The 13487-nt window shown below is 52.5% G+C and overlaps 1 protein-coding gene across 1 annotated transcript; it reads left to right on the top strand.

Annotated features, from left to right (window-relative positions):
- Nucleotides 1–11050: 11050 nt before the first annotated feature.
- LOC123107007 (transcription factor bHLH150) lies at nt 11051–11666 on the top strand. The gene has a single exon (XM_044529017.1). It carries the CDS (start codon nt 11188–11190, stop codon nt 11422–11424), a length of 237 nt encoding a protein of 78 aa, XP_044384952.1. The 5' UTR covers nt 11051–11187; the 3' UTR covers nt 11425–11666.
- The last annotated feature ends 1821 nt before the right edge of the window (nt 11667–13487 follow it).

Below are 13487 nucleotides of genomic sequence, written 5' to 3'. Positions count from 1 at the left end.
AGTTCATGCACTGGTCTAAGAAGCCCATCAGCTGGAGTCAGGCTGACCACCCCGAAGTAATGCCCAGACCCGGCTCCTATGCTTTGGTTTTGGACGCCACCTTTGCCACGGACAAGCGAGCTGCTCGTTTTTCCAGAGTCCTGATAGACGGCGGCAGCAGCATCAAAATCTTGTACAAAGACACCATGGAGAAGTTGGGAATCAGGCAGAGGCAACTGCAGTCTAGCCGAACGGTGTTCCACGGCATAGTCCCTGGCCTTTCCTGCTCGCCAATCGGCAAGATCTTGATCGATGTCCTCTTCGGAGACAAAGATCATTTCCGCCGTGAGTCAATATGGTTCGAGGTGGTGGACCTAGAGAGCCCATACCAAGAAGGAGACCTTGTGCTTCCGCTGATTCAGCGAACAGCTGGCTAGCACAAGCTCTCAGCACCTTGGGAAGGCCCCTTCATCATCAGCAAGGTGTTGGGCAATGACTCCTACTACCCGATCGACGCTCAGAAGCCCCGAGCGCGCAAAAGGGACGACTCCGGCAAAGAGACGGAGCGGCCATGGAATGCAAATCTCCTCCGAAGATTTTACAGTTAAAGCAGTGTGTATCACGCTACCTTTTGTATTAAAGTATGAAGACTTCGGGCCCCTCGAGAAGATCTCGGGGACTGCCTTCTTTTATCTATATGATAAAGAGTTATGCCTATGAGTATGTTATTCTTTACCGCTTGGCACCGGGTTCGACTAGTCGGCTCGGGGACTTGCTGTCTTGAGCTATAAAATGATTCAAGCAGCCAGACAAGTAGTGTGTGGCACTCAAGCCGTCTCCTGTTAGAAGCCGCAGATCACAGAGCGACTGACTGGCAAGCAGGAGTAAGATAGAATGGGTGTCCATATGAAAAATGGCTAAGGTCTCACATCATGCACATAGCTCAAGCCAGTTTCTAGCCTTTTTGCAACCAACTCTTGAGCAGTCGGCTCGTCACTTTCTAAATTAACTTGCTAAAAACTCTAAATGGCTAAGTACTTGCCTCCCAAAGAAGCCAAGTATTTGATCTAGCAGCAGTCCGCAGAGCGGCTGTCCGACTAGCCAAACGGCAACCAAGGGAAGGCGGCAAAGGAAAAAGCCAAAGAGCAATAAGCAAGAAGAGATAGAACGCGGATAAAAAATTACATAGAAAGGCCCTTGGACGAATCATCAAATAGGAGTTCAGGATACACCCACACCCAGTGGGTGGAATTGTGCAAAATAACAAGTTCATTGAGACTACTAAGCAGGTAAAACAAAGATAAAGTGGCAGCCTACGAAGCCACGGACGGACTCGGAGGACCAGAGGGGTCGGCGGTGCCAGTTGGCGGGGCAGTCGGATGGTTGGTCTCCGCCTGATCACCCCTGGCAACAGCTGGCTCAGTTGAGCGCGGCTCGTTGCTAGAGGCGCGGTCGGGCTGGGGCTGGCCGTCTGCCTCGACCTCTGGCGCCTCCTCCTCGTCTCCTTCCTCCTCCTCGCCCTCCTCTTCGCCACTGGAGTCGATCACCTCCGCCGAGTCCTCGCCGTCGTCCGGGTTCAGCCCGAACCACTCCGGCGGCGCCTCCTCGCCGTTCTTAGCCCGCTCTGGGACGAAGACGCTGGTGTCGGTGTACTCAGCGATCGATGCGGCGCGCCTGACGAGATCGTCCTCCATCATTGCTAGCTCCGCCTGAGCTTCCAGCCGGAACATGGCTAATTGGGATAAACTCAGCCCAGGATACCATGCCTTCGCAAATTCCAAGGCCCGACGGGCTCCAGCCCGACGGGCTCCAGCCCGGGCTACAGAACCCTTCCAGGCCTCAAGACGGCCGGCTGCCACCTCCAACCAGTCGGCAGTCCGACTGGGGGTGCGTGGCGCCTGCATGTCCGGCCGCAGGGCGGCAATCGCCTGGGCGCCGACACGTTGAAGCCGGCGCAGCATCCGGTGGGCTGGCTGAAGACGGGCCTCGATGCTTAGAATCTGCTCGTTAAGAGTTCGGGGGGCGTCGGCGGCGACCTGTGCGCCGTCCGCCCTCCGTGCTTCGCGGTCAGCTTCGATGGCTTGATTGGCGGCATCAGAATGGTCGGGGAAGAAGTCTGCTAACGAAGAAGAGCAAAGAAACAAAGTTAAAAATTTAAGGCCGACTCAACTAGCAGTCGGCAGCCCGGAAAAGGAAACAAGTGGAAGCTCACCATCGACAAGATCTTCGATTGCTCGGAAGTTGGAGACCAGCGTCGCCTCCTTGTCGGTCGAGGAGGAGCGCTCGGACGCAAATTCAGCGAGAAGGGCGGTCTCCTTGTCCTCCGCCTCCTTCTGGGCCCTCTGGAGCAGCTCCTTCTGCTCCGCCAGCTGCGTAGCCAGCCGGTCGTGCTCCTCCGTCAGCCGGCCGCACTCCTCCTCCCTGACGCGCGGCGCGGTTTTGACTTCGCCCAGCTGCTGCTGAAGGGCGGCGTTGGCCTCTAAAAAAGGAGGGTGAGGGATGTCAGTCGTCAGCAAAGAAGAAAGGTCGCCGGCAGATCCGGCCCGACTGCTCAGCAGTCGGCCCGAATCTCGGGGACTACAACCCGCGGGTGCGCCAGCGCGCCCCACAGAGAAAGAAGAAAACTCACCCTGGCTGTCCGACAAGTCAGCGGTCCGCTTGGCCAACTCCTCAACATTAGCGTTGAAGGAGGTCACACGAAGATTGTGGTAATCCTGCATCAAAATTTTAGAAAAAAGTGTTGGTACTTGGAACTTGCCGATTAGAGTTTCGAGCTGCCTGCTTAGCAGCCGACCCGAAACTCAGGGACTACACCCAGTGGGTGCGCTGGCGCGCCCCCACAAAGAAAAAACAAGGAAGCAAAGCAAAGAAAGGATGCGTACCCGGATGGCCGTTCATGACGCCAGGTATGCCTTGGTGCACTCCTTGATGGCATCGCCCTCGGCCCGGAGCTTGGCTTGGACGTCCAAGAGCGCCCGGTTCAACGGGCCCGTCCCGCCTCCCAGTACCCACCCGGTGGGTGCGGCGCTCGACACCTCGGTGTCCGGGATCGAGGAGCTCGCAGCGTCGGTCTCCAGAGGACGCGGCGTTGAGGCCGCCTTCGCGAGACGGCGGCGCGTCGACGTACTGACCTCGAGGGCCAGGACCGTCACCACCGCGCCTCCGGTTGGCGGCACTGGCGGATCCACCGGTTGTCCGCCTGGAGCGCCTCCGGAGGGTGACGGTGGCGGCGCAATGACCTCCGGCGTAGCGGTGACGTCGGCGTCCCTCTCCATGATCGGGTTCTCGTCGCCGGCTTCCCCAGTCTGCGCCGAGAACTTCGGTGGCGGCGGTGCGGAATTCAAGGGGACGACAAACACCGCCGACTGGCGGCGTGCGGCTTCCTCTGCACGCTTCTTCTCCGCATCGGCGGCCTCGGCCTCTGCCAGCTTCTTCAGGGCGGCGGCCTCTGCCTTGTCGGCTTCCGCCTTCTTCAGACGGGCGGCTTCCCGCTCCTCACGCGCCTCCCATGCGTTCCGCTCCGTCGCCTCCCAGAGGTCGGCGGCGGGGTCAACCCGCCGGGTGGTGGAGGAGGTCTCCGCCGACTTCACGATGGAGTCGATGGCCGACTTCTCAAGAGAGAGGGGCCCTAAAGCTGGAAAACAAAGTAAAGAAATTTCAGACAGACTCAATAAAGAAATACGAAGATACGAAGGGGGGTGGTGCTTACGCTGAAGTAAGCTGCGACGTCTTCACCACCTTGCGGAAGCGGTTGGCCTTTGTGGCCGCCTCGTCCCGCTTGGTCGACGCGGCTGAGCCCTTGGGCTTCTTCGGCCGGCTGCCAAATAGGCTCGCCCCGGCCCTGCGCTTCTTGCCTCTGCCTTGTGCGTCCGGCGGAGCCGACGAGCCCGCGCCCGACTAGACGGCTCCTGGCTGGTGGCATGGGACGACCTCCACGTCATCATTGGGCCAGTCCTCGAGACTGGCCCCAAGTCTCGGGCCGCCCGCTGCGCCGCCTCCTCCCTCGGCGTCGTCCTCCAGGGCCGCCGCCCCTAGGTCGGGGTCGTCAACATCACTCTTCGCCCGGTCGGGGAGGAATTCGCTGTCCGGCCCCATGGTGCCGGCTGCTGGCTGGAGGAGGGGGTTCTGACCAAAGCCGGCTGGTCAGAACGGACAAAATGGACTCGACAACGAAGAAGTCAGAGAGAAAGAGAAAAAGAAAACGACTCACCAGAGGCGGAGGGGCGGCACGTCAATACGGCTCCTTGCCGAACTGCCACTCTTCGTTGAGGTCGCAGCTCACAAGGTAGTTCACCATGTAGGCTACCTCCTCGTGAGGCATCTCCTTAGTCCACATTCGGCTCGGGTCTCGGTGCCCGCTCATCTGGCAGATCATGTGGGGGCGACTTTGGAGGGGCAGCACTCGGCGCGCCACAAAGGCGGCCAGCAAGTCTGGCCCGGTCAGGCCCTCCGACTGTGCCAGTACTCGAAGCCGCGCAACAGCGCCGGCTCCCGCAGGCGTCAACGTCCGGGCCCGTTGTGACCAGTTGGGCTGCCTCCGAGCCGGCGGGCCGGCTACGTAGGCCGGCAGGTTGATCCAGTCGCCCTCCGCGGAGACGTTCTTCACGTAGAAGTACGACCGCTGCCACATCTTCACCAACTTGATCAGCTTGATGGAGGGAAATGGGTTGTCGGCCTCCGACCTCCGCACGGCGATGAATGCACCGCACTGAGCCGGCACGCCCGCGGCTTGGGTGCCGAGCTTGGAGTAGAAGAACTCCCCCCAGAGCTCCAGGGTGGGGAGAACGCCGATGAAGCCCTCGCACAGGGTGACCAAGGCGGACAGCAGCACCATCGTGTTAGGGGTGAGGTGGTGCGGCTGGAGTCCGTAGAACTCAAGAAAGGAGCGGAAGAAGTTGCTCGCCGGCAGGCCCAGGCTGCGCAAGAAGTGTGAGCGGAAGACGACCCGCTCGTCCTCCTGCGGCGCCGGCGAGATTTCCTTCCTGGGCGCGAGACGAACCCGAACAAGGTTCTCGCCCGGCAACCGACGCGTCTTGCGGAGGAAATCGACGTGGTCGTCGTGGACCTCCGAACCATCCCAGGTGCCAGAATGCGCCATAGGGGGCGTGACGGCGGAGGAAGAGCTCATCGTGAGCAGACTGCCGCAGCGCTCGACGTAGCTTGAGGTGCGGCGGAGAGAGAGAGAAGAAGAAGAAGAAGAAGAAGCAGTGGGGAGGTGGGACGCGCGAGCTCCGCCGTCTCCCCTCCCCCTACTTATAGCCCAGTGGGCTGCGAAACCGAGGGGGCAGTTGTGGGATTTACTGCGCCCACTACTCCATGCCCCCCACGTTTATCGCGCAAAGTTACTACGCGCGGTAATTCCATGGGAACCTCAACCGCCCCCACGGCCGCAGCAGATCCTCTCACGCGCCGAGGCGTGGTAGTGGCGGGCCCCGCCTGCAGACATGTCTCATCTCACGGATGGGTAGGCGGGCTGGCCCGGCCACTGGTTGCCACATGGAGGGCACGGAGTGGGTGGCGGTCAGGAAGCTTAGCTCACACGCTACTGAGTTCCTGCCGGGGGATTCGAAAGGATTTTTGGACAAGTCAAAGTCAGGCGACTCTGACTCCTACCAGTCGGCCCGGCAGAAGTCAAACGAGGTCTCACCTCAAGCACTCGGAGAAAGAAACTGCTGAGGCTCATCGGCTGATCGTCCACGATGCCTCACCAGCTTCGTGGACTACTGTCGGAGTAATGGGCCACGGATAGGCTAACCCGAGGCCCAGAACCTTTCAAGACATCGGGGCTGACTGCGCCCCTCAGGACACCAGGATGGAGAGCCGCCTTCCAGAGGTCGGCTAAAGGAACAGTCGACTGCCCGCATGCGACGAGTCCTGGAGGCGAGGTCAAGACGGGCCGACTCCCGCCTGGCGGCTCCCAGAGAAGCCGGCCACGGGGAGTCGGCCCACGACACCAACAAAGCCCATGCCCTCATAAGGGGGGATGGGACGGGAGTGACAACAGTAAAGCCCACTCCCTCCCCTTTTCATGGGATGGCTAGGCCACAGTGCGTCGTACCAGTGGAGATCTCCGTCCGGCGAAGCACTGTTGTCTTGCCATCCCTGACATCAGCAATAGTGGGCAGAGTCCTGCACCCACGACGGACTGTCGGTATGGTCCACGGATGATGGGCCCTACCGGTCAGCGAGAGTCTAGAAGACGGCAAGAGCGCCACCAGTCGGACCCGAAGGGAGCCGGCCCCCGGGAGTCGGCCTGCCCCTCCCACGGGTCCCACACGCCATTAACCAGACGAGACGGGGAGTGGCTACAGTAATCGCCCGTCAGGTAGCAGGGCTGTAGCCACGACCCCATGACCAAGCCTGCATCATTAGAGGCACGGCTACAGTAATCGGCAGCCAGCAAGACCCGCAAGCGGCGGGTACGGCCTGTCGGCTCCGTACCAGACCAGTCGGCGGGGCCCACCAGCCGGCGGGCCCCAGCAGTCGGCATAGAGGCCGGCAGGAGAAGAGACTGACGGTTGGGCCCTGCGCCCAGTCGGTTTACCATTGTACCCCTGGGGGTAGGTCTATATAAACCCCCCAGGACACCCATGCAAGGGGTTCCGATCCATTAGAACTAGACCTGACCTTAGAGAAGGGGGAGAGCTGGCCTAGTCTCCTCCGGTCCACAGATACAGCTCGAGGAGCATCATTGTACTCACTTTTGCCTTAGTGATCATGCGGAGACCCTGCAGAGCAGAACTAGGGGTGTTATCTTCTAGGAGAGCCCCGAACCTGGGTAAAGTCCGCCGGCGTTTGTGTCTACGCCTCATCCTGTTTTCAGGCACCGGCGACGTTCTACTCGCCCCCACCATGATAAGCCATCCATTGGCATATGTCGCACCCAATCCCTGACAGTAAGTAAAAAATGAAACCGTGGTAGTATGGTGGTACGCCGCTGGTCTGGTAAAGAAAGCAAAGGGGAGGAGATCTGGGCCCTAGCGGCTAGCGCTGAGCTGTGATGCAATGCAACCTAAAAAGAAGGCATTTTGGCGTAGAGCCCCTCCTTTTCCTCTAAATTATGATTAAGGTGTTAGTAGACACCGCCCACCAGGCTAGGCTTTATGTTCACGATCACAGGTCACATGCACATACATTTAGCAAGGACAACTTTGATGTTGTCGTATACGGTATGCAGAATCGCGATCGCAAGCCGGTTTAGAAAAATTGGGCCACGGTGATCACCTTTGACTATTCTCATTCAGTGTAGACAATCATCTCCTACATATATAAAACCTTTTGATCTTTGATGGATTATTAGGATGACTGCCAACTCGATAACTGAGACATGCATGCATCCATGCTAAGCTTGCAGCAAAAGTTCCGCCGTAATCTATATAGCATATTTAATTTCTAGGTCCATGCATGGCTGAAATCTCAATCGCCGGGTGAGCAACTGGTTCGTTGTCGCATGGTGAAAAACACATTTCATCTCAAGATGAGTACAAGGAAGACACAAACCCTGGAGCGAATCCAGGCAAGTACGTACGATCGACTCAGGCTTGCTAAACTATCAGATCCATAGATATTTGTCTTCGTTTACCAGGGGCACTATCATTTTTTTATATCGAAAAACAGGGGCGTTATCATTGCTAGCACCATCACGATCGACGTCTGTTTTCGTGTTTATTGGACGGCTTAACTTGATCAAGTCCATAACAATTATACAAGCTAGACTGGGTGTCGAGGCAGGCGTACATTACATATAGTAGTCATACAGAGGTACGTGGGATTCTCTCATCCATCCACTGGTTGAATGAACGGCACATACATGGCTGTGCAAGCTAGCAATGCATTAATCGGACGGCCAGACGTACGGCTTAATTAGACGGATGGATCGATAATACGCCAAGACTGGATTGTTCAGGGGCCGTAGCATCATGTGCATGCATGTGCACCGTTTCCCGTTATTGAGTACACCAACCACAACGGGCCAACCCGGCCGGCTCTCCGTTTCTCTCTCCCTCTCTCTCATGTGTCGTTCCCGCCAAGAGAAAACCTCTGCATATGTAGCCATGTTACGTGCACACCTAGAGTGCCCCCATGGCCTCATGGTCCCCTTCCCATCCACCTCACGGCTCGTCCATTACAGGATAAAAGAGGCCAGCTATCATGCCACGCCCACCGGCACGTGCAAACACGTTCTCAGACGGTTATGCTGATGAACGCTTTGCTTTTCGCGGTCTAATTTGACGCTCAGAGGGTTGCAGCTGGCTGGCTGGCGTGGCTACGTACGTACGGTTTTGATGGTAGCAGTACACAAACCTTGTCACGCAATCAATTTCTTGACCGTATGCTGTCTTGACGTACGGTAAAGTGGTGCACCTAGATAATTTGTGTGCTATATGATACACATTCATATGACTTGTGAAATAAATTCGGTAGATAAGTATTTTCAACTACCATACGTGTGCAACACCGGTATAGATAGATGTGGTGGACTTTATCAAGATGACAAGATTTAAGAGCTTGATGTTAGAACTACTTCTGGACGATGTTCGAATTTTCATGTTAACTTCCAAGACATGGAAGATTAATCATATTATCTTATTTTGTAATTGGTCATGGTGCTTCCGACTTCCCTCAAACTATTTTCAACAATTTCCATCTAAATCCCATATGTTGCCCATATTTAGTTAAAGCGTTTACACCAAAATGTGGTCCAAACTCCTACTCCAAATTGGAATGGTTAGCATCAAATACTCTGGCGATGAATGTGACATGTGAGTGCAGTGTTTTTCCATTCTAATGTCACAATCGTCGTGCCTATGAGGCTAGAGCGACCCAATATACATCGGGAGACATGCGGTTCGGTTGTTGCTTTCTTCTTGGTGTAATTTTCTGCAACATTAGTTCTCCACTGCCACTATCTACCACCGATGTTACCTCGTTGATGTTTCATGAAACACTACTTCACATTTCAAGCCATCCATGTGAGCCCCAAAGCAGCACCGGGGAACTTCCTACCCCATGAACAATATGTAACTTCATGAGTTAGGAGAAAGTACTCGCGAGAAAGTGCATGAGGTTGTGTATAATGAAATAGGTTGATGATGAAGATGACTTGATGTCGTTTGATGGTAAGACCACACACACACATGTTGGATGTCACACTTTCTCTCTACAACAATCGTAGCTTTTTTGTTCAAATATTTTTGAAAAATAGCAATTCAGAGGGGTTGCTATTGCATGCGCTATTTAATCCCTAGGCTTTGCATATCTAACAAATTATATGTAATAGCAAAAATATTTACATGGTATTTTTGAGAATGTTGATATATTTCTAGGGTTCAATGAATCCTATCTTTACTTATGTGAAATTTGAAATGACATAACCTTGCGTTGAGGTTTTGAATCATTTGTCCCTTACAAAAATGATTCTGTAGATTAAGCCTTCAAGAAGGAATTTTGTAGATCTCTTACCAAGACAGTTGAGGCATGTTCTTGTTGCCTAGTGCATATTATCTTGCCTTGCAACATTAATTCGATGAACAAGGTATGTGTGAGCACATTAAGATTGAAAAAGAATGTCTTAAGAAGCGCTCTATCTACCAAAGATATTATTCATCAAAGGCATATGATTACACAAGGGGTATGCACCATCTGTGGAGTGGATGGCGAGAGCACTTTTCACATGATATGCCGATATCCTCGTGCTCAAGCTCTGTGGCAAGCAATGAGAGTACTTAGACATATGGGGTGAGAGCTTGTTGGTTTGTAGGAACATAGTGGATCCTTGACAAGTTTTCGCAAACAAAAGGTGTGGTGTTTTTTATGCTTCTCTAATGGTGTGGCATGTGCATAATGAATTGACACTTCACAAGTTGACGTTGGGAATAGAAAGATCAAGGAGATATTTATGCAATTAGCTATCTCGACTTGCTACTACTTATAAAGAAATACTAAACTATTGACTTAGCAAAGGGTAAGTAGGTTGTTCAGTGTTCCCACAAAGAATGTCGTAGCTTAATTGTGTCTACAACAGAATGTCTGGTTCAACAAACATGCGAACCGTACGGAATGTTCTCGACCAACTTAAATGTGGAAAGATCGTTCGTGGAATCAGATTAGTACAGTAAGATTGGCAGGGTGTTATGGAACAGTTCAGGTGATATCATCTTTTCGTCCTATAGATCGATGTGTTCCTCTGCAAGTGCATTACCTGTTGAATTTGAGGCTTGACGGGAGCTGGGATGAAAGCCTGCTAGGGTTTTATTGGTCAGGCTCATGCTTTGGTACAATCAATTGAGCAGAAGCGTTGGGAATATTTGGAGTGGAGATATGTGCTTTGTCCTACCATGCCGACGTCCTTAATGAAGATTGAGAGATTAAAGGTGCTGAAACTACAAGTTCTCGTGATAGGTAGTAGAATCGTGTTATGGCTTCTCGTCACAGGTAGAACCATGGTTTGGTTCGTGTCTTGTCTCGATGAACCCTTATAAGAAATGAAATCTTTTCTGAAAAACAAAATCAATGAAATCTGTTTTAGAAAAAGTTATTGAATCCCTGTGAATTTTTTTGATATCTTCCACTTTAACACGTTACAAACCCGGATACACGCATGAGAGTGACGAAGTCACCACAGACGCCTTCGTAGTCGACAAAAACGTCCCTTCACAGTAAACAAACATCAACAAAAGGTCCGAGTTAAATTCAGAAAAATGCAAGCACCAATATTAACTCTAGGACTTTTCCTGATGGGCTAGTTCCTTCACAAGGAACCAAACCATTTAAACTAGACTCGCTTCGCAATTCGCATGAATTTGTAGTCAGAAGGTTCTGAACACACGCGAGACAAAGCGAAGGGCAGAACGGGCAAAACAAAATCCACGCCCATAAATTCCCCGGGTCCTTGGGCGGTCAGAAAGCTGTCAGACACGTGTGCAGGACAAGACGTGGCGTCCACGCGCGGGCCCCCTTCCGCCGCGCTACGCGACGCGCCACAGCTCACGCGCACTTTCACGCGCAAACCCCTCGTTAAAACGTTCGCTCCCAAATCGGCCCCTCCCCCTCCCCTATTTATCCCGAGCCCAGCTCTCCCTCCCTCACATCACCGTCGTCACGTCGACCACAGGGCCACGCTACGCCTACACGTACCGCGCGTAGCGTAGCTACTAGAGAGCTAGCTAGCTAGCACATTTCATTGATTGCCCTGCTGATCCGTTCGGCATGGAGGTCGCCAGGAGGAGGAGGTCGCTGTGCTCGAGCCGTCGCCGGAGGTCGGCGGCGGTGGGGCGGAAGGTGCGGGAGCTGCGGCGGCTGGTGCCCGGGGCGGCGGTCATGCCCACCGACCGGCTGCTCGTCCGCACGGCCGACTACATCGCGCAGCTCCGGGCCAGGGTGGAGCTCCTCAGGGCGCTCTCGGAGCTCTGCGAAGGCCATGGCCGTGGCGATTCCCCTAGCTAGCTGGCTGCCTCTGCTTGTGTGGTATGCCGTATATATACGTGCATATATCGCACGTATAAATGGGAGGTATATATTGAACGATTATGGGTTGATCAAGTAGCGTATAATTGAGTACCTAGGTGCGAATATACATACCAATCGTATGTGTTCTAGAAGTATATAGGAGTTTTGTTTTGTTTTTCTGTCCATTATTTCTTGTAATAATGTTCGCGGCCGATTCATATTCTTTGTGTATTCATGTACTTGTGATCGTCGATCAATCTTGCGGTGTTATGATAAAAATCATGAAAAATATAAGTTTTGTCGCACCTATATAATCCCTTTATAACATCCCTTTGTGGCAAAGAAAGAAATACACAGTACATAGGTATGCACAGTATGCATTGTTAACTGGATATAAGAGTTTATCTTGTTTTCGATCGATTTTCACCACTCTCAGATCCTGTCCCATATGTCTCATCTTTGATTTCAAAACAAATCTCAGACGGCTGATGAGCAGTAGACAGTAGTACTTTAATAATATTCAAGCACTGCCGTGTTCTTCATGGCGCCAAGCTCCTCGTGAGCCGATTCTTGCCTTGGTTGTTGCGCCATTGCTAGCTGTTCCATATGCTGTCTATCCGTTTTAGGCTTGTAAAGCGCATACGTGTAATGGAGTGGCATGCACAGTATCGGCATGCATGATGAGGTATGAGCTGGAAGTTGGCTGGATCCAACACGAGGTGACTAGTCTGCTTAAATTAGTTGGCCGTAGTTACTACTCCTAATAAGAAGGGCGTGCTGATGATTAAGCTTTGCGTCGACAGTGGTCAATGGATATCATTGTTAATTGAATGGAAACCATTGCTACTGTTTGGCTTGCTCCCTACAGATAATCTAACCAACAAAGAAGACAAAAGCTTTGATGGAACATGATGCTTTAGGGTCCGTATTTGTTTGTTTGGTTCAAAGTAATAGAGTAAAGGAAAAATGGAAGAAAAAAAGAACATTGATCCAATCCACTAGGTCGGGCATGTAAACCGGGTCCGTTTAAGCCCACTTATGATCCAAAAGTTCAATGAAGTTTTTTTTCCAGTGAAAATGAAATATCGAGCTAGCTAAACCTGACTAAACGAAATTTGCGGGCATCATTTATTTATCATTTACTCCCTCCGTTTCAAATTACTCGTCGTGGTTTTAGTTCAAATTACGAGTAATTTGGAACAGAGAGAGTACATGCCTACACTCGGACCTCTTTTAAAAGCTCATGCGCAGGAAGCACGAGACATGAGCATTTAGTGACGTAATAACATTCTATTATACTTTTTTCACGTGGTCCGACTTCAATTTGACTTTGTTTAGTAGCATTTCTCTGTTTTTGTGTTCATGTGAACCAAACGAGCAAGTTTATGGAATTCCACCTGCATTCCTATCATTCTTTTATGGACAGCGATATTTGGCAACAGTGTGCCCGATAGAAAATTTACCTTACCTGTCGATCACCCGCCAGCTAACCAGGCCAATCACCCTGCCAACTAACCAGGCCGACCACCCTGCTAGCTAACCAGGCCAATCGCTGTACAAGGCCCAACAGAAAATGCCATCCCCCCACGACACACTTTCCAGATCGCAACTTTCCCCCACCCCCCTTACCTTCCACGCAAGTATACCTCTCTCACCCTCCCCACCAGCCACCCGCCCCTCCCCCCTACACAGCTGCTCAAAATCAACACCAAAGACCTACCCCTCCTCCAGATCTGGATCAAACAAGAGCAGATCATCAGGGGAGCGGTGGAAATTACCAGGGATACGGCGAAGAAATCACCAGGCAACATCACCTCACCCTGGTAAGAATCAAAGACTCATCCAAAAATCTCCAAAAAATTATGCTTAATACAAAGACTTACCCCACCCCCACCAGACCCCCTCCCAATCTGTGCAAAAATTACCATCCTTTCACCACTAGAAAACAGAATAAGCAGACTTCTCTCATAATTTTGCCTATTGCAGTGAGTTACCAATCAACTAAGTGCAAAATTACCAACCCCCCGTAGTTTTTGTTACCAACTTCATGCAACAAAATA

Source organism: Triticum aestivum, chromosome 5A (genome assembly GCF_018294505.1).
Source record: "Triticum aestivum cultivar Chinese Spring chromosome 5A, IWGSC CS RefSeq v2.1, whole genome shotgun sequence".
NCBI lineage: Eukaryota > Viridiplantae > Streptophyta > Magnoliopsida > Poales > Poaceae > Triticum > Triticum aestivum.
The sequence above is the reverse complement of the archived record's forward strand: the minus strand, read 5'-3'. Positions and strand labels throughout refer to the sequence as shown.

Excerpts from the sequence above, each read along its gene's own strand:
- LOC123107007 (XM_044529017.1), top strand. The coding sequence starts at position 11,188 with ATGGAGGTCGCCAGGAGGAGGAGGTCGCTGTGCTCGAGCCGTCGCCGG.